Source organism: Colius striatus, chromosome 3, assembly GCF_028858725.1.
Source record: "Colius striatus isolate bColStr4 chromosome 3, bColStr4.1.hap1, whole genome shotgun sequence".
Lineage (NCBI taxonomy): Eukaryota > Metazoa > Chordata > Aves > Coliiformes > Coliidae > Colius > Colius striatus.
The window spans coordinates 73,836,854-73,858,026 of NC_084761.1; the positions used below are offsets into that span (position 1 = coordinate 73,836,854).

Below are 21,173 nucleotides of genomic sequence, written 5' to 3' on the forward strand. Positions count from 1 at the left end.
AGACATGTTTCAAGGAGAGGAGAAAAAACAAAACCCCCAAACACTATCCAGCTTTTGCCATTTCCTTTCAAAACGTCATCTGTCCTTATGTTTCAAAGACTAGTGTCTGTTCAGTGAAAACAGCTGGCTTACTATTACACTTGTACTTGATACAAAACCTTCTTCTATCTTTAATAGATTCCCTCTTTAATTTTCTCAAATAAGTTTAGAGAATCCCATTTATTTTCTAGAAGTTTCTGGGTTATCCCTTGGTCTCAGCAAGGCAGAGCTGGGTACCCCTGTGTGTTCTTCCCTCATTTTCATACATTCTTGCTATTCCATTTCACTGCATACTCTGGGCATCACAACTCATCTGAAAATCCACAAGGTTTACTATGAACACTGCTTTAAATACAGCTCCTCAGTAACACCAAAAAACTTAAGACAGGTGATAGGAGCTCAGACTAGCAGATCTGTAGCATACGAGGTTGAAGTAACAAGTTAAGGGAAGATAGGATGCTATGCTCCTCCCTCCCAAAACACAGACATCAGAAGCACCAAAGTAGGTATTACAGCATTATCATGAGCCTTCCTTAGAGGTCTCACTTCAAGTTGGTCATAAGCTATTTGTCCTCTATATCTCAGCCAGTTTAGGCCACACAGCTGCAGTATGCATAGGACAAATAGGTTACTGGTAACAGTACTTATTAAATAGCTAATTCTTCTTGTGTGCAGAACTACAACACAACATTTTTCCTACACCTCCCCCCACTCTAAAACTGAAAAGAAATAATGTAATTAAGTGAGCTTAAAACATATCCTAACCACGATAACCTATGAATACAACCACAGCAAGTCTAAAGCAAGAAAAACAAACAACATTAATCCAAATGATAGCATTTCAACAAGTATTTCACTTTAGAGTCATGTTGATAGTAACGCGAGCTGAATGAGCTAGTTATTTGAAGACCTATAGAACAGAAGGCAAACACTATGTTTGCCCTTGACTTTGGGTGGCTGAGTCCTGCTGAGAGTGGCCACTCTGCAACAGTAGTTTTATATCTGACCTGAGGTTACCACACAAAACTACAATGACCTGTGTAAGAAACAGTTGTCAACCTAGAAACAATCAGGAAGAACTTTCCCAACAATACCAGCTGGAAAAAACAGAAAAGTTTGAATGCAATCACCAAAAGTAATTGTGAAAAGAGAAAAATCTGAGTCCTTGAAAAGTAGCAGACTAAACAACTGCAACAGCAAAGCAACTGAGACTTGACAATACAAAACCAAGTAAACCTGCAAGGCCTCTGTTGTACAAAGCTGATCGCATTCTTACTGTCAAAAATGTATTAATCTGAAATCTGATACATGAACAGATCACTTACTGCACTAGATATATGACACATACGTTCTTGTTTTGACTTTAGAGGGTCCTTAAAACTGGGACACTAATGGTTTTTAAGAAATGCAGTAATTTAAACTCAGATAACTTTTAAGTTGTGATTAATGGATAGACATAAAATGCAGGCATCTGACATCTACTTTCATTTTGAAAGGGTAGCAAAGAAAGAAGTTTTGTAGGTACACAAGCAAATGTATATAAGCAAGTCAGTGGTGAGAACAGGTAAGCAAGCAGAAGATTTTGCCTACTCAAAGCTCTCCTTGCAATGACAACAGATGATTCTTCACTTCATACTTCAAAGCTTTGCCATGTAAAATTCAGAAGAAAGCAGTTCTGAGTTTCCATATTGAAGAGATGGATTATGAAAACCTACTCTGAACAATGCTAAAATCAGAGACAGATAATTACTTATGGGTGGTTAATCCTCAGACACTGCCAAAATGCTAAATCATGTGATGTAGGCACTCCAGACCCAAGCTCAGGCTGAGTAGCAGGATCCGTAATCCCTAACTGCATCTCCAGCACAAGGTGAATGGCTCTACCAAAACACATGCTTATCCTCAGGTGACAGATTTGCAGTTTTAACCAGAGATTTTGTAATTCAATAAAAGTTTATTGCAACAATTAGGTTCTCATTAAAATTATTTTGGACATACCTGCATTTGCTAAGAAAAAATGCAATGTAAAAAAAAAAAACCTGCCCTCCCCCTATCCAGGCCCTACTCAGCCCAGAAGTGTCTTTCAGGAGCACATAATATGAGTCTGTGCACAGATACTTAATAGACTAACACAAAGTAAAAACATATGCAAGCCTTCAGAATGAAGAAGTGGAATACATCTCACTTACGTGAAAATCTTGAGTTTAGACATACTTGAAATTGGAAAGTAAACATAAAAAATACTGGAAGTTACAAAATCATTTTTTTAAACATACTTGCAGCAGCTGTTCAATGTCTTGTTTTTCCAGGTAAGAACGAGTAACAACCCGTCCATCAAAGTCTACTTCTGCCTTGAATCTCACTTTGCTCATTCCCATGTCTGTGGCTTTAACATCATGAATTGCTCTGAAACACACAATTTTTAAAGAAAACGTAGAACAACGTAAAACAAACAACTAGCTAACAATACTGTCACAGTAAAATAGTCCTGTAATTTTAAAAAGCAGTCGCTGAATTTGACTAACACATTCTCATTTTGCCACCACACACTTCCATTTAATAATGATTTAACTAGTTATACCGTTTCCACAGGTATCTGCCATACCAACACATCTATAAATGGCTCACTGCAATAAAAGACACACTACAGAAGGCATTGCAGATTCAGAACTAGACCAACAGTGTTTAAAACAAAAATCTCACATTAGAAAGTAAGAATTCCCTTGTTCTGAGTTAAACTTTTAGTTCAACTTATTTGCTACGGCACAAAAGTTTTTCTGCATACAGACACATGAAATTATTTCACAATCTTTAAGTATCCTCAATTCTGAGGAAAGGAACAAAACTCTACCATCAATTACTGAAACATTATTTCCTAGATAACTACGACTTGTAAGGAGATTCTTCATTTGGAGAATTTTTTATTCAAACCTATATTTAAGAAAAAGTTAAGGACACAGTGTTTGGAAATCATTTTTTATTGTAATGAATTACTGATTGCAACTAATTACAATACAGCTGTTTGTAAATACTGAAAATGTGTATTTGTTGGAATGTAGGAATAAAGCAGAAGTAGCCTGCTAGTGAACAACCGACAAAGAACAGGAAACAGAAATTTAAGTTCAACAGTTACAGAAAATGTTAATGGAATATTTCTTATAATACTCAGGGTGGAGGAGAGGTAAGCACATTAAAAAAGAAACAGAACATGGACTAAATATAGAGACACCAAAAATGCATCTTAGTAAACACCTAAGCAAACTAAAAGAACTATCCATCTTCCTGCTGGCAATGGAGAACTTCCTGCTCCAATCAAATTTACACAGCTATTCAGTGTGCAGCTACCAAATCAAAACAGTATTAACAGGAGTAACCTAACTAGCATCAAACTACCTCCTCACACAAGAGGGTATTTAAGATAACAGATGTGTTTCAATGAGGGTTATTGAAGAGAATTTGAATCCATGCAATTCAAAAACGTTGAAGATATATCAAGTGCCTATCAGAGCTAAGCAAGAAGATATCAAGAGAGATTTGAGATTCTCATTGAACAGTAACTTGATAAAATTCAGATAAAAATGCATACTCTGTAAATGTGAAGAAAAAACAGTGAGTCAGGAGGAGAAAAATCACTAATAATTCAAAAATACAAACGTATATGCTAAAACTTAAGCTGCAAAGATTGCTTACGGAAGCTTCTGGATGGCTAGGAGACACCAACAATTCAAACTAGGGAAAAGAGCAAGTTTCACACGAAAAACAAATTTGTCAGAGGACATCAAGTGATCGGGCTTTAGCCATCAGTTGCAATACTGGTTTTGTAGCTCCGAAGCAGAATGACAGATTTCCAGCACAAAAGTAGCACAATTACCCAACAGTTGTTACAACAAAGTAAAAATTAAAGATGAAACTGAATAGTTTATGCCTAGGGATCTGTGATTACATTCTGTAAGAGCAGAATCAGGACAGTCTGTACCACATAATATATTTAATTTCACAGTTCTGAAAGCCTCTCTCCTACACTTCAGTTCAGATGAATACAACGAAGACTTAGGAACCAAAGGTGTGAATGACAGTTAAGGATTGAATGTATAGCAAAAAATAAAATCAAATAATTTTCCAGTTGAGAACAATTCTGACCAAAAGTCCATTCTAGATCACAAATTAAACTCAACTAGACATTACCAAGCAAAATTAAAAGAAAGGAAAAATAAAGCCACGAGCCTAAAAACGAAATTATAAAGTCCAACAAAATAACAGGAGAGGCATAAAAAAAAGATCCTGTGTTTGATACAAAGCAACATTTTTAAAATACAGCAAAACCAAAGGATAACCTGGAAACAAGTCAGCTACTAGATGGAAATGGTAAAATTGTTACTGATGATAAAGACTAAGCAGAAACATGGAACAATCATTGTTTTCTTGATCTAAAAAAGCAAAAAACAACGTATCAGTACAACAAAGCATTTCCCTTTAAGTAGCAGAGAAGCATACTGGATATTTAAAAGGAAAAAAATGCTCTGACTTTAGCTGCCTCCATAACTTGCGTTCAAGAGTAAAAAGATCTAAGCATAACTGTGAAGGCAAATTAATTTCTCATCCTGTAATACTGATGAGAATATACAAAAAAGAGTAGATTGAAAATACTGTGCCAAAAATTAAGAACAGCAAACGAGGCAATCCATTTAACTAAAGACAACTTCACATGAAGACCCAAGGAAAAAGGCTGAAAAAGGTAGGGGGTAAAATTATATATTAAATATATTTAACTATATTAAGAACATTAATTATTAATTGCAGTCATCAAGGTTTTGGGGAATATAGGCTTTGTCAAACAGCCTTGTAAAAAAAAAAATCAAGACTTAGTTGAAAAATCAGAACAACAGAGATTTTTTTATTTTAGTAGTATAGTTAGTATTGTCTGATAAATCAAATACTTTATAATTAACAATAGATCATGATGTTCAGGAAAGCTACTGCTGGAACAGTAAGTGAAGTTGTGATGGTGTTGACAAGAGCATGGGGGAGCAGGAATCAGAGCTTCTGGATCCTTTGGTTAATTTGGATTGAAAATACCATCTGATGAATACTAAATCATTGCCTAATATGTCCCCTTCATATCTGGCAGAACACATCTGAAAACAAAGACTGCAAACCTTCCCTGAAAGAACACGGGAGTATTGTTTTGAGAAGCTGCAACTACAAAATGATTGCATTGAGAACTCAGATACAATTTGACAGCTGAAAATGCTGAAAGGTTGCAACAAAAAAAGAGCAAATATTAGTGACAGTTTCAGAAGCAGACCAGTACTCAGGAGCTTTTTCTTTTACATTTGGTGTCAGTAGGAAAAGAATCTCAAGAGTAGGAAATACTACTACATAACTCCATTTAAGAAAATCAGAGAGTCTGAATGTTCAAGAAAATGCTGAAACTCTTATAAGCCCAAAGCTATGTTAATGAAATGAACAAGCAGCCTTTCGAAGAAATATTTGATGATAAAAGATTTACTCATTTCATAGAAAAAGGCTGCAAACAAGACAATCAAAAAAATCTAACCAAAAGTTAGAATAAGACAAAATATTAAGAGTAGATTTTTCCCCAAATTATGTCTAGCTACAAGCACAGGTAACATATGTTTAGACCTCAGAGAATTCTGAGATCAAGACTAGGTGTTGTCTTAGAAGATGAAATTAATCAAGCTCAAATACTGGGCTTATTACAAGAAGAACTTGGTCAAATACAAAGTGTGGCCTAAAAAAGTCACAGTGTATGTAACATATAAGAAAGATTATGCAAGACAAATTACATACGGAAGGTCCTATAACAGTGTTATGAGAAATACTTAAACCTGTTCCAGTTTCTAACCTCAGGAGAAACACACACTTTCTTACCAAATCTTCACTTTTTTCATTCTTTGTGATTTTTAAAATTAAGTTACTTTTTGTTTTAAAAATATGTCCACAGCAAGGAGATGAACTAAGTCTACCTAAAGTTTATAGCCATCTACAAAATGGAACATAACATAAAAACATCCTTCGGATAGGAAAAAGTTCATAATTCCAGCCTGATACAAGCAAAATCCACCTGTGCACGTTGGAAAAAAGAACTGCAGAAGGTGTGTACAAACAACCAGGTGAACCCACCTACTCTCACACAGCACTGTTGACAGGTGCTCCACCACTGACACTAATCCAGGCCAACCACAAATAATTTAAGAGAGCTGAGCTACTGACATGTGAAAATTCTATCACAATTCTGATCCAAAATAGAAACTTTATTTAGCTCCTGGAATGAAAGGCGTGTCATTCAGACCAGTTGCTTTCAAGCACTCTTGTGTTAACTAATGGCCTTGGGCTTTTTTTCCCCTCTGATGCTCAGTAATGACTACAGTTAAAAAAAAAAAAAAAAAAAAAAAACCACTACACTAAAATATTCCAACTGATTTATACAGAAATATATTCCTGAATAAAGATTAAAAAGAAAACAAAAGAGTTTGCTTCTAAATCAAGCTTAACAGGGTTAAAGTAAGCTAAAATAGTTCTTTATAAAAGCATTTAAACAAGATTTCAGGATTACAATGAGCTATAAGTTTATTTTGCTAAAAATTGTAGATTTCAAAAGAAAGAGAAACAGGCACTGAGTTCATTCTGTACGCATCTAACATGCAGAATCTATTACATCATACTACTGCAACACTTCACTGTCAAATGCTACAGAATTCCAGACACTGAGTATTAATATTATCAATGCCTGTAATGAATGTAACTGTGGGAATATATTTGAAATTTTATTTCAGTTGTGGAACATTTGAGAGATACAAGTATTCACTTATTTAAACTTTTAGCTAAGATACAGAAATTAGTAATAATTAACATCCTAAAATCTCAATACAGAAGAATTCACCCTAAAAATAATCAATCACATCACATTTTTCTCATTTAAAGTGTCTGAACTATTTTTTTCCAAATGTTGTTTTCTTGCTTTTTTGTTGTTCTTAGTAGAGATTGAGCTGTAAAGATTCTTACCTTACTACAGGATCACTTTCCAGTAACTCAGTGAGTCGCTGCAGTTGTTCAGGTTGAATGGATCGTCCCAGCAGGGCTTCAGTGTTAGTGTAGATTAGAAATGCTGACACACTTCCTAACAAAGTTCCAACACCTAGAGACCCCACACTGTCATAATAAGGGTTTCCTAAACAAGACATGTCAAGTTAGTTTCACAGAGTATTTCTAAAACATAGTCGATAATTCAGATTTCACACTAAAAAGAATACAGAGCATTGGGGGGATTTATGTTTCGCTTTTTGATTCAATTTTGTCAATGCACTAGAAAGTCTTTCCTACCGAGAAACAAGATGAAACTAGAAGAAAACAAGTTATCTTAAGACAAAGTCTCAGATCCCTCCTGTCCCTCAGTCACTCCTGTCTCCAAACTCCTGTCAGCTATTTGGGTTTCCGTGTGTAGATTTACTTTTATAAATACAATATTATATACACCTAAACACAGAGGTAGCAAAAGTCTGTGTTCTTTTATCAGTAACTAGAAGATCTGCAAGTATTAACCATTTCTGGAATATAATACTTCTAGAAACTTTAAACACATGTTCATTCATACTCTAATTTGTAGAAAAAGTAAAAAAGAAAAAAGAAAAAGGAAACTATAGATGGAATAAAAACCAACTTGTATACAAAATGAAACTTGCAGTAAACTCATTAGAAGCCACAAAGAAGCAAAATTACTTTTCAACAACTGAAAAGCCAAAGCCAGTACTTAAAAAAGTGACAAATAAATGATCCTCTCTCTTTAGAAAACTTAACTGTTCAGCAAAGATAGATTTTTAATTAGTTGCCAGATAGATATCCTACCTGCATGAGTTAGGTTTGCCACACTGTTCAGGATCAGCTATTGTAATCAAAGGATAACACTAATACCAGTACACATCAAAAGGGAGGAAAGAAGTGCTTCCTTAGACCCTCCCCACGTAAACATGAAGTTACACATCACGTAATAAGAAAGCTCAAATTATGCAAACAAGCTACAATAAATACACTTTTAGCAAAAAAAAAAAACCCACCTTAGTTTCTATGACACTATAGCTCAAAAGGAGGCTAGGCCCATCCACATGTACTCTTTCAAGATTAATCCCACCAATAATAGATACAAAAGTTGGGGGGGTTGTATTTCAAATATTTTAAACTTGAACTGCTAGAAATCATATCAGAGTATGATACAAACCACAAGAAGCTTAGATAGTACAAGTATCAGAAAAGAATAGAGATGTATTTAGGTATTTAATATCATCAATAAACTAATGTTCTGTATTCACACCATGCACAAGAGGAAATTCACATCCTGCTTGCCTCAGTCTGAGGCAGAATTTTACCTGTTAAAGAAGTCAGACCCATACAGGTAGCAGCTACAGCCACACTTAGAACTGCTGCAGCATCCTCCAGTAACACCACATTTGTACTGGGATCACGACTCTGCACAACTGTGTACAAAAAAAAAAGTTAAACTTGCTTTGTAAAGCTAAGCTTTACTACATTATGCACAGTACTTTATACTAACACTAGCTACTTCAAAAAAAATCCACAAGTATATAGGTGGAAACTGAATTTTTGCATAGGCACACACTTCTGAAAGGACTCAAACACACAGAACAAGCCCTGTGCCAAATATGGAAGCTTCTCCAAAATGTCTGAAAAATTTAGAGGCATTTATCCTGAAAAAATGCAAGTACTTTAGGAGAAGTATCTCACTAGTTTTACCTAATGGGTTTTCACCTGGTTTGTAAAATGTATTAGTTACTAAGACAGAAAACAAATCAATAAAGCAAATGAAAACAGACAGTATTGTTTCTATCATTTTGTAAATACTGGTACATAGGTTCTATTTTAAATAAGCACATACCTTATTGCTATAACAACACATACCATATTGATAAAATGACAGACCCTTGGCTCGAGCACTCCTGCGAATTTCATTTATAGCAACGAGAAGGGTAGCTGAAACAACACCAAAGTAGTTGCTGAAAATGGTTAGAACCAAAAAGACTTGTTTCCATTTTGAAAAAAAGGAACTTTATATCATAGCAGCACATCAAGAAAGATCAGATTATTGATACTTTGGAATAATGATGAAGAATGAAGCTACCTTCTTTTCCTACATGTGTCTCATACAAATCAGAAATTACAGTCACTGACAGTTTAATACCAAAAAGGCATTTTACATATACTTTACAAATTACATGTTCTTCAACTTCTTATATAGACAGATAAAAATAGAAGTTCTTCCATTTTTTTGTTTACAACACAGCATTTGGAACAAAGCTCAAAACTTTATTATGTAAGCAAGGACCAATTACTACTGTAATTCACCATACTCATAAGAGACTACAAATACTTAAATAGAAGTATTTATTGAAACTGCATACCTCCTTCAGATACCAATGACCCTGCTAAAATGCAGTATGCCTGTATTAAAAAACAAAAGTAATCTCAATTACTATGTTATATGCATACTTGAAGAGATAGACTCTCCAAACACAGCATTACAAAACCCCATTACCCACTGTGCTGTCCTTAAACAGAAGGCAACTGACCATATTTGAATTATGCAATATATCACAAAATAGGAAAGGAGGACCTCTTGGGAGGTGTGAAGGCAAGATGCAGGATTTAAAGAACAGCTCATTTTGCTGGAACATCAGCCATAGTTTAACATAATTTAAACGCATTCTCATTAAGGACTGTTTGAACTAATTGTGTTGGTATTCAAGCTGACTCAGGAAGTCAATTTCAGACTGTGTCATTACTTTCTATTAAGTCATTGGTGTTGGATACAATATTAAAGAAGATTAGCTTACCCAGAGAAGAGATTCTATAGGATGAGGGTGGAGTAAACCCATGATTCCATGATACCAAGAAAGTCCTGCACCCATCATGAAAATGCCCACCCCACTAATCAGGGAGGCGATATAGCGCATGTTTGTGAAACCATACCTAGACAAAAACAAAGAAAATTATTTAGGAAAATAAGATTCTATATCTCTTCAAACATACCTACATGATTGGGTTTTTTTTCCATTAGTTATTTACATGTCTTCAATTATCATCATATGACTGTGCATATTTAAGACAAAGCTGCTAAATCCAACCCAATTCAAGGAAAAAAAAAAAGTCACCTGGAAAGGGGTATCTAGTGCACACAAGGACATTAAGTACAGACATTTTTCTAGTTTGTTTCTAAACAAGCTATATATGTAGATGTATTAGTTCCTGTGCAATAAAAAAATACACCAGGACATTTGTGTCACTTTTACCTTTTTTTTTAAATGCTACTTCTAAACAAAAGCTCTGGCCTTAGAGGCAGCCAGTCTACATATTTTATAATTTTAAAAGGAATAAAAGTTGTGAAATCTTTAAGTAGTTCAGCTAACTGCAGACATTCAACACTTGCAGTTTTTAAGAGCTGTGAGAAGAGATAAAGCAATACTAAAAGTGTACCTACTACAAACAGTACATATATTTGGCAACATTCAAAAAACAATGGTACAAAAACCCCATGAGGGGAAAAAAATGAAAACAGTGAGAGAGGGGAAGGAGATCCAACAAATACGTAGACAAGTTTAAGATTAAAACATTTTTCAAACTACCTGATACTCTTAATGAAGAAAAACTTAACTAATCCTGTAAATTGGACTTATATTGAGCTAGTGCTTACAGTGTGAATGACTTGCCCAAACGTGTTAAGTGTAAAGCAGGCCAATATCAAGAAAAAATCGTGTACAGTTTCTAACTTTTATGAAGTTGTAAGAACTTAACAATAATATCCCAAATACTCTGATAAAAACAAAGAGTATTTTAAGTCAAACATCTCCTTATGATTCAGGTAGTCATCTTGCAGAAAAGCATTTTGTTGAAAACAGACAGTACTTTTTACTTTTGAACAATCTTGTCATTCATGTGAATAGTGTTTAGAAATGAAGTAAATCTATTCATCGGAAGAGGTAGAAGAGTCCAGAGTAACTCAAAAAAATATAAAGCCAATTAAAATAATACACATGAAAAAACATACCACAAATACAATGAAATACAACATGCATCAAGCCAGGAAGAAATCATTTTTCTTACATTATCTACGCAAAATCAGAGCCAAAGCATTTCAGAAATGATACAAAACAGCAGATTAAAAAGCACACAGTGACACACAAATAAGAACTGATCTTACCCCTATATATAATTACCAAAATCATTATTTACTCAAAAAGCTTACGGATGACTAGGGTCAGGTGTCCTTGCAGACTGACTGATGCCCAAAGCCAGCAACGCCTATTTGGAACAAAAGGAAAAAAAATCTTTGTTAAAAAATATTTTAAAATTTTAAAACATTCTATATAAATTGAACTTGAAAGATAAAGCAAGATGCAACTTGCTGACCTTTACATATGCTTTGCCACTGATATTTTACTAGAGTTGCAATACAATCCTCAAAATTCACATCTAAATCTACTGTCCCCCCAAAATTGTTAATTATATCTATGTATATAACACATATGTAATTATGCAAAGTGTGTATATATATATATAATATCACTATTCATTATCATTTTAGAATCACAACCAAAAAGTGAACATTATGGGCAATCAGAAGCGTTGTTGCTCTGCTTCAATATGAAGAAATGGAGTTGCTCAGGAAACAAACCTATTTAAATAAACCTCCCAAATAAAAATTACACAGAAACTATGGTGATAGCATGCTACACTCAAAGCAATAATTTTACACTGCAGTTTTCTTCAATGGTGAACTTTATATCCTTCAAAATAAAAGAAAAAAGTATTTTGAAGGAAGAAATATAAACCTCATGCTATCTAAATGGTCTATTTGTGATATATTTAATTAGACCTCAATTTTGCAAAGTCCATGCCTTGTTTTAGGACTGTGAATTACTGAAACCTATGACAACTATTAAAATTTTCACGGCAACAAGCTGCTTTGAGGCAGCAAGACTTCTCCTGTGTTATCAGTTGAGTTAGTAGAACCCCTGTCTTCACTTTACAACTGAACATCTGAAAGGTTACGCAAAACCATTATAGAAGAGTAGGAAACAAAATGTGAGTCCTCAACTCAGACTTTCTGGACGGAAAAATATACTATGTACAACTAAAGCAAAAAAGGTAGCCAAAAATACTTTAAAGTGCTTTTTAAGATATTAAGTCTGCTCTAAGGTTCCATATAATCCTCAAATTTGACAGAGCAGAAGGCTATTGCATCTTATGAGAGTCATAAGTATCCAAGGACTCCTCTTGCTTGAGCTGCAGGAAGGCTTCAGCTACTCAACTTTAAATATTTTTTTTTATTTCCAAAGCCTTGCTATATCAAAAACTGCTACACTAATATTACATGCCCAGCTCTGAGCTTGCCATGCCATCTGTCAAAGTAAATGTGCCAGGTATATAGCTACATGTGCTGTGAGAATCTGCCATGGCAGTCTAGGAATAGAAAAAGGGACCGAGATGCTCAAATCACAGAATCACAGAATGGTAGGGGTTGGAAGGGACCTTTAGACATCAGCTGCATTCTCGTCATTATTCTATCAAGGGATGACTAAGCAACAAAGTCTGTCATTCTGCTACAATAACTGACAGGAAAAGTTATTTCAAGTTAACATTTAATCAAATTAAGAAAGCGGTTTATACTTTGCACAGCATCTTAGTTTCAAATCCACTTACAAGCCATGAAGTATGTCAGTACATTTCTGCTTACTACAAATGTCTTTTGACTCATTTCTAAAAAAATACTTCAGAATCTACATTCTGACTTCTTTTTCTTACACTAATACACATTTTAAAACCTTTTTTTTTTTCAATTATTATCTAGACAGGCACTCAATAGTACTTTAAGACAACAGACACATCAGCCTTGTCTAGGAGGGGCAAAGAGCACGGCAAAGAGTAATAAGCATGTAAGTCAAATTACGAAGATTTTGTTTTGACACCACTTCCTAAAGATAAGGTTGGTCACATTATGCATATGGACTGTGACTAAATTAAGCCTGTCCCAGGACTTACTGACTAATGTTTGCATATTTGACTAATAATATAACCCTTTAAACCTTCTTTAGTGCGCTTTCATCTTGACAGTTTTAAGGAAAATAAATTGCAACTAAAGTATGGAACATCAATCATAACAAAAACAACCATTTTGAAAACAAGAACAGAAATAATTGGTACAGGCAGTTTAAAATAATGTAGATGAACTACAAATAGTAGTATATTAGCAGAAACACTAGTCCAGATGCCATTCAAATGGTTTTCTTATTTATAATTATAGGTGACATTTTCTAGATTCCTTCAGCATTTAAGGCTTCTAGACTAAGTCAAGTATTACACTGTTACCTTATAAATCCTCCACCAAATTACTGGCACTAATGCAAAAAATACCTAGCTAGACAAACCTGTTGAAACCATTAGCTAAAACCACTAGTTACAGCAAGTCAATTTGCAACAGAGTACCAACAGCTTTGCACTTAATTGATGAACTGCTCTGGGCTTAGCAATATTTCTGCAGTAATGTGAATTTCTGCCAAAATATGCCTTCATCTGCCTACAAGTTTTATAGAAACTGTATATAACAGTAACATTACTTTGCAAGTGAAAATCATTTTTGTCTCTGGAAAGCTAAAAAAAAAAAATATACATATACACACAGAAAAGGGTACATTATCTTCCCACTGCACGCACACAGAGCTTGTCACACCTTGGGCAGGCTGTGTAATCTGAATGAATTAAACTATTTCATAATAAAGAAAAATCCTCTCCTAGATGAAACTGCCTTTAAGACTGTTTTGCCTCAAAGTTACTTAAATGATCATTAAAGTACTAGCTTTTTTTCTCCTAGAATATACTCCTATTAATTCTTGGAAGCATCTAAGCTATATAAAACCAAACAAACAAGATCACGGGTAACGAGCAGGAATAGCACTTTTAAATACATGCCACAGCAAAATCTGACCCATTTTTAGTAAGAGTTGTGGCTAATAAAGTTGGAATTTCTAGGCTTCTCTACTATGCTGATCTTATCTATGAGCAGACTTTGCAAAGGCAAACAAAGTATTTTGTCATAGGCTCTAGTCCTCCTAAATAGACTATTTTTGTTTCTCTGATGTTAGACAGTATGATCAAACTAAGGAACACTAGTAGATTGAATTATTGCTTTCAAGTGTAATACAGCTACTTACTCATCTTTATTTCTGAAAAATTATTATACTTTCTAACTTAAGCACTCACCTGGTTACATGTGTCTGCTAACGAATGTATGGCTTCTGAAAACATACTTGCAGATCCCGTGTAAACCCAAGCAAGTAGCTTAAAGAAAAAATTCAACCCGTTTCTGTAAACCAAGAGAAGAAATAAGAATATTTGCTCTTTAACATTTTCAGCAAAACCACAGGTGCTGTAAGAGCATGCATTACCTGCCAGCAAGCAGTGAAACCCAATAATCAGTTTAATTATTAGAGACCTGTACAAGCAGATAAGGCATACACATTTTCCGCATGGTTACTGTTAAAAAGCCATTCCAGCTAAACTTAGTATGTAAAAGATAACACAAATTATTCTTCCAAAAATCATTAATTTCTAGAGCAGTCCTGAGTAAGTTCCACTTCCTGAAAACTACCATCATATTCACTACTCAGACAAACTAATTGTCTCCCAGTGGGAGAATACAAACATTAATGATTTCCTTTCCTCTTTCTTTAATCTTTTGCCTCCTATATATCCCCTCCTAATCCTGAAGTGCAAAGTTCCCCACCTCAGTCTCATCTAGGGCAATTCCCAGCAGTATACAAACATAAGACAACAGACAGTAAGAAAAGGCTGTCATCCAATTACACTGCAAAAATTATCTCTGGAACTTTTCCATTAAGGTGTCCAGTGTGACTTGTCAAGTCTTTTACAGGTTACAAGTTCACTAGAGTAAGCATTGTTATGGTGTATACAGTAAGGTAACTGTTAGCACTGAAACCTGAGTCCACATTCTCACTTCAAAATTATCAGAATCAGTAGGTTAATTCCAATCATATTGTAAGAACATTACACTAGAGGATTAGAATATTATTCTCTTTTTTATATATTTCAGTTTACCATTTTGGCAGTTTTTAAAAGTATTCCAATTAAATTGCTATAAGTATGAAATTGTTATAAATAGATATTAACATCTTGTAGTTGCAATTTTGAAGAACTACATGCCAAGAAAGCATATTTAAGTTAGATGATGCAAAAATTCAGCCCTTTGCCACACATCAAATTACACAGTCGTTTAAGTAAGATTCATGGACATCCTTAAAGAACTTCAGTGAAAAGTACATCCAGTTCTTCAAGCAAGAAGTAGCACTGGCTTGCTATACCTCTTTCCATCCAAAGACCTGAATGTGCTTTACAATTTTTAATTTAGTCATATGAACTCATGAGATGGTAGACACATCAACATACTTTAAAGGTGGGAAGTAAAAAAACCCATGTAAGTTAAAGGATAACCTAAGAAGCAAAGAACGCTGTTGTAACACTAAACAATAATTTAATCTCCTTGAGTTAATTACAAGTTCTTTAAATTCACAGCATAGTGCATCTCTCACATAGAAAGAAATTAAATAAATTACAGTGGGATTCATAAGCAGAGTCTCTTGACTTTTGTATTTTTTTCTCAGTGTTGTATTAATGGAGTTGACAGCTTACCTGAAGGTACAATTCAGTTGTGGGGCCCTCACCTGTTCAGATGATAGAACAGGCACTCAGCTAGTATTTTTACTTCACCCCTATAAATTGAATTTGTGGGGGAATTTGACATCTTAGAAATCTAAACAAAAAACCAAAAAAATCCCCACCACACTTTTCAAGTGAGGGAGCCCTGGCACAGGCTGCCCAAGGAGGATGTGAAGTCTCCTTCTCTGGAGGTTTTCAAAATCCACCTGAACATGTTCACGTGTGACCTGATCTAGGTGGACCTGCTTTGGCAAGGGGGTTGGACTAGATATCTCTAAAGGTCCCTTCTAACCCCTACCATTCTATGATTCTACAAGCAAAATATGTATTGCTTTAAAAAACAAATTCACCACCACATTTGAAAATAATAAGCCCTGTGAAAGCCTAAATTCTGCTGAAGAAATACTACAAAGACAGAAAAATAATCCAAAATCAGTAGATTCATAGAAAGCAGCTAAAACAGTCTGAACTGGTTTAAAAGTAAAGTTAAAATTTACATCAGTGACCATCAATTCAGAAAGTATTTTCCCTATTATACTGAGACTGATTTAGCTACCCCATTTCTATGTGCATGGATCTGAAAGAGCAGGAATTCTTAACAGACTTTAAACCAAAACTAGGTAAAACCTGAAAAAGACTTTTTGTAAAGTTTGGGACACCAAGCCAATAACAAAAAAAACCCTCCACCACAAAAACAACAAAAAACCAAAACCAAATCATGATTTATTAGGTACATTCTCTTACTTATTAAATCTATTACTACACAGCATTTTCTAATAAGCCTGTCTCCTGCAGTTAGAAAACAAGCGGTTTTGTTCAACACAAACGTTTATAACTGTATTCCAAAGCTCACATAGGAGGCTGCCATTCACCAACAAAAAAAGGAGGGAAAAAAAGTCTTGACACAGATGTACATCATCTTTGCTGTCAGAGTCTTGTCAATTTTAATGTCAAGTCTAAGTGTAATGTGTATCTTTAAAATATATTGATACACGAACAGAATCAGTATTTTTTTGGAAAAAAATTAAAATGCATATTTGCAAAAGTAAATCAAAATCAATTATTTAAATTGAGGTTCCTAACATAATTTAAATTACATTTAAAACAAATTAAAACAAATCTATCCTGATTGAACTGTAAACTTAAAAAAATTGAAGGGCGTTAATACGTATTTATCATCCCAAGTTTGTTTCAAAGACAACCACCTCAAAATTCCAAGATGTATGTAGGGAACAGGAATCTTAGGGAATCAAGAAAAATATTTATAGAGATTTGTAGCATCATGTGATTCTCCACTTTTTATACTCTGTTTAACAGCATAATGGTCTAGAAGGCCCTGGTCTGATTTACACAATCATCACCATCTATCTACATAAAATATTTAGGCTTTTGAAGAAAGGACAGTAAAAAATAAACATCAGACTAAAATATTCAGAGCCATTACAAATCTATGGAAAAACATTTGTAGACCTAAGAGCTAAACACATTTCATCATGTGTTCCTATTTTGCTCCCTTATATTCTCAGCATCTTAGCAAATAAATACCTTTTATAAAATAAATTTTCATTTAAAAAATCACATATTTTATGACAAGTATATTTTAGATATCATTCCCTGAGAGAAACTTAAAACACTTCTATGTTCTTCATGCCAGATAGTCTCTGTGTTCATTTGCTTTAAATCAGGACTACTAGTTTAGTTTTGTTTCACTTGCTTGTAAGATACATAAAGGGCAAAAACCTCCTCAAATATCCCTTTTTACAATCAGAGAGGAAAAGAGTTGAATAACAGCAGGAAGAAAAAAGTTAATTATTTCCTGGTGGTCTAAAACATATAAAAAGCTTCTTCACAAGAAGCAGCAAGAAAAGAAGATGACTTTAAATGCCTGCCTCTCCATGTCCTTCAAAATCTTAGTTTTTACTTCATTAAACTGTTTAGTCTGATCAACTTGAAAAAATTTGCTCTTCTCTGATCAGAGATACATTCTATCCTTGATCCTTATAAACTGATGAATGTATTTATCCAAAGTGTCTCCCATCAACAATGAATAAACAAATCTATTAACTTCAGTTACAGAGACACAGGTACGTTTAGCTTGAATATGCAGATTGTTCTTATTTCTAGGATCATAAAAATAAGTTATCTCACACTTGCATGAACAAAAAATTTATTTTTTTAAACTTACATGCAAATAGCTACCATTACCACCTTCCCTGGTCCCTTGAAAAACATAGCTGCTGCACTGGACCGTGGCTACAGAAAGAAATAAGAGATTGTTAAAATAACCAAATCACAACCTCATGAAGGAGTTACCATACAAGTTATTAAATAAAAAACTCTGTATTGCCCTGTGGTGCAATGGTGAAGTTATAGTCCTTGAAGCCTACTAATTTACTACTGAATCTCACTCAAACTGCAGTTGGGTCTTACACATTTCTACAAACGAATGGCCATAAAAATGACAATCAACCAACAAAGTCTCCAGCAGAGGCCACTGCATCCGTAACAACAAAAAAACAGATTTGCATCAGGGAGATTAAGAAATAATTCTATCATAGCAGAGCACCTGGATCTAAGGAATGGGTCTACATAAGCAAAGAGAAAGGGCCAGTAGGGCACAGATCAAGCTGTTAATATCTTGGGCTTTTTTTCCTTTAAGAAACCTATTTAATTTCTTTGAAATTAACAATAAATTTATTATATTTACAATATATTTACTATAATTGTTATATTTACTATACACATTTATAGGCTATAGATGGCCATAAATACAGCTACTTTTGTTGGTAAGAAGACGACTACAAAAAAAACCCAAAAAAACAAAAAAAACACAAAACAACCAAAAAAACCACCTCACTGACAGATTAGTGCCACAGTAGGAACCCATTTAAATCAGCATCACAATATTTATCACTGCATTAAAACCAGTGATTGGTCTGGCATACTCCAGTGAAAATACATGTTCCAATAACATTCAGTTAGTTAAGCTTATGCAACCTTTGAACAGCTTTTTCATTCAAAAGGTGTCACAGTACATCTCATGGCATTTTTCTAGCCAAAATCTTTAAAACAGCTCTTACCTTAGTATTTCCAAAGAACTCCTTGTATTCCCTCAACAGCCTTTGGTTTCTAAACAGATCTGCAATACATAATTTTTATCCTGAATACATACTAGTAACAAGTAGTTTCAGGAACTGAAGTCTATTGTTTTTTACACAGCACTCAACTTCTAGCTATGTGTCTTGTCCCTCTTTGTGAGAAACCCCTCTTCTGGTATTGTTAATCAGAAACACATATTGTGTTTACATACACATGCTAAGTGCCAAATACAATATGCTGAAAGATCCTATACATCGTTGTCATTTCTATCAACAAAGGATGCTACACAGAGAGGAAAACTGAAAATACACTGCACCAAATACAAGCCTTCTACTGCCTCTCTCCCACCCCTGAACCATGAAGGAGCAGCAAGGATGTTTCAAAGAAAATCTCTTGACATCAGTATTTTTCCATTCACTAATGATACTCAGTAATTTCAAAATAAACATTGCTATCCTACAGTACCTAGAAGTTGTAGGTGCTAGGTTCAACTCTACAAAGTTACACAAAATCCATTGTACACAATGTTAACAACCAGTAGAGTGCAAGGATAGGTGGCAAAAGAAGGGAGTTACCACTTCAAGAACACAATGTTTCAGTATGCTATGACAACTGAAGAGTGGGTTTTTTATTATCTTTTTTTTATTATTATGTCCAAGAGCTATTCCACTGGTCACTAAAAATCTTAAGCACTCTCAATACAAACACTTACAGGTACCTTATACAAGTTCCTGCAGAACTAGGTTTTTTTTACTATGAGGATGTTCCAGTGGCACAACTGTTTCAAAAAAAACCTAAAACGCCTCTACTTTTAACGTGCATAATTGGAATAACTAGACTGAAGCAATAACATCCCTCCTTTCAATTGACTAGGTAGATCAAAATCCATTATAAACTACTGATTTGACTGTGACTGTTATTGATAATACCGCAAGGATAACAATGATTTTAAGCAAAAAGATAATTTAGGGGTATTTTCTACAAAGGTAGACTGATTTCAGAGGAAAATAAATGAGTAACAGTATGGTTTAAAGATCTGGATTTGGTTTAAGTCTTTTCAAACTTCAATCAAAAAATTCAAAACCATTTAAGATGTTAATTATCATGTAAAAGCTGTCAGTGCTCCTAAAAACAATGTATGACTACAGATCTCAACTGAATGGATAATCTTTGCTATATCACATAGATGATACATTGCATGAGAGTAACAAACTATATCTGCATAGACAGCAATGCACTACCCTAGCACTATGCTATGAAACTGGTAGTTGATAATTCCAAATTTGTATGTTCTCAATGAAATAACACACCATCTAGTGGATTTCCAACAATCATACTTTGCTGTTTGAGTTTAAAGTTATTTGAGAACTCCATACTCACTTTCTCTGTACTTGATCTCTGCCTCTTTGCGGCGTTTTCTTTCTCTTGCAAGAGCCTCTGGACTACCCCAAACTTCAAGAGACCTGCAGCACAGAGTAAAAGTAACTTAACAATATCTTTTCAGTTTGACTACATTACAGATGTCTTTCCTAAAAGCAGAATATCACATTATTCTTTCTGATGAGAAGCCAGGCAGACAACTTTACAGAATAAAAGCTGGGCAAGAGGGGGTTGAAGACAAGCACTTAATCTTTAGACAAACAAAAACTTACGCCACAATTTTATATACATCTCATAATTATTACAATAATGAGGATATAAAATGTGTTCAGATAGAAAACAGACAAAATTATTGCTGTTTCATACTCTCTCTCACATAATCCATATTAAATGATCCAAATATTTTCCTTCATAAAAACATTTCTTACTTGGCCTCCACATCCGATCTCAGGTACACAGTGAAAGTCTCAGTGTCATCATGGGGGCTTCGTCGTCTAATTTTCCTCAGTTGGTCTAAATCACTAAGGAAAGTATACAAACAGTTTAGTGCAAAGAAGAAGTTCAGACTATTGTAATTTTACTTTTATGTCTAGGTGATCTTTCACAATTTTGATGTTACTAATTTGCAGTCCAAAAAAGAGTGAAGTTGTTTACTTGAGCCAAACAGAACAAATACACCAGTAATCTCTAGGATGCTACTGAAAGTCACTGTTTTCCTCACTCAAAAGTCCAAATCACATCCTTACACTATGAAATACTACATATGGAAGAAAAAGTAATAAAACATCCAATGAACAACCTGCATTTATCTGACCTCATGCACAAATGATAAACAAGAAGCTTAATCTCTAAATGGAAATCGGAAGTCACGTGACACAAAAAGGTTAAGAAAT

The 21,173-nt window shown here is 34.3% G+C and overlaps 1 protein-coding gene across 2 annotated transcripts in view; it reads right to left on the reverse strand.

Moving 5' to 3' along the window:
- The window catches only part of SLC30A9 (solute carrier family 30 member 9), a 44,198-nt gene that overhangs the window by 11,978 nt on the left and 11,047 nt on the right, over positions 1–21,173 (reverse strand). For both annotated transcript variants that reach the window (XR_009818383.1, XM_061991982.1), the window contains exons 5-16: positions 20,709–20,801; positions 20,281–20,363; positions 18,882–18,940; positions 17,987–18,054; positions 14,329–14,431; positions 11,315–11,370; positions 9,906–10,041; positions 9,474–9,513; positions 8,974–9,045; positions 8,424–8,531; positions 7,066–7,231; positions 2,316–2,445 (exon numbers count right to left, since the gene is read on the reverse strand). Coding sequence is in view for 1 of the 2 variants with exons in the window: in XM_061991982.1 (XP_061847966.1) it covers positions 2,316–2,445; positions 7,066–7,231; positions 8,424–8,531; positions 8,974–9,045; positions 9,474–9,513; positions 9,906–10,041; positions 11,315–11,370; positions 14,329–14,431; positions 17,987–18,054; positions 18,882–18,940; positions 20,281–20,363; positions 20,709–20,801 (1,114 nt within the window). In the remaining variant the exon portion in view is untranslated. The remainder of the gene's footprint in view (positions 1–2,315; positions 2,446–7,065; positions 7,232–8,423; positions 8,532–8,973; positions 9,046–9,473; positions 9,514–9,905; positions 10,042–11,314; positions 11,371–14,328; positions 14,432–17,986; positions 18,055–18,881; positions 18,941–20,280; positions 20,364–20,708; positions 20,802–21,173) is intronic.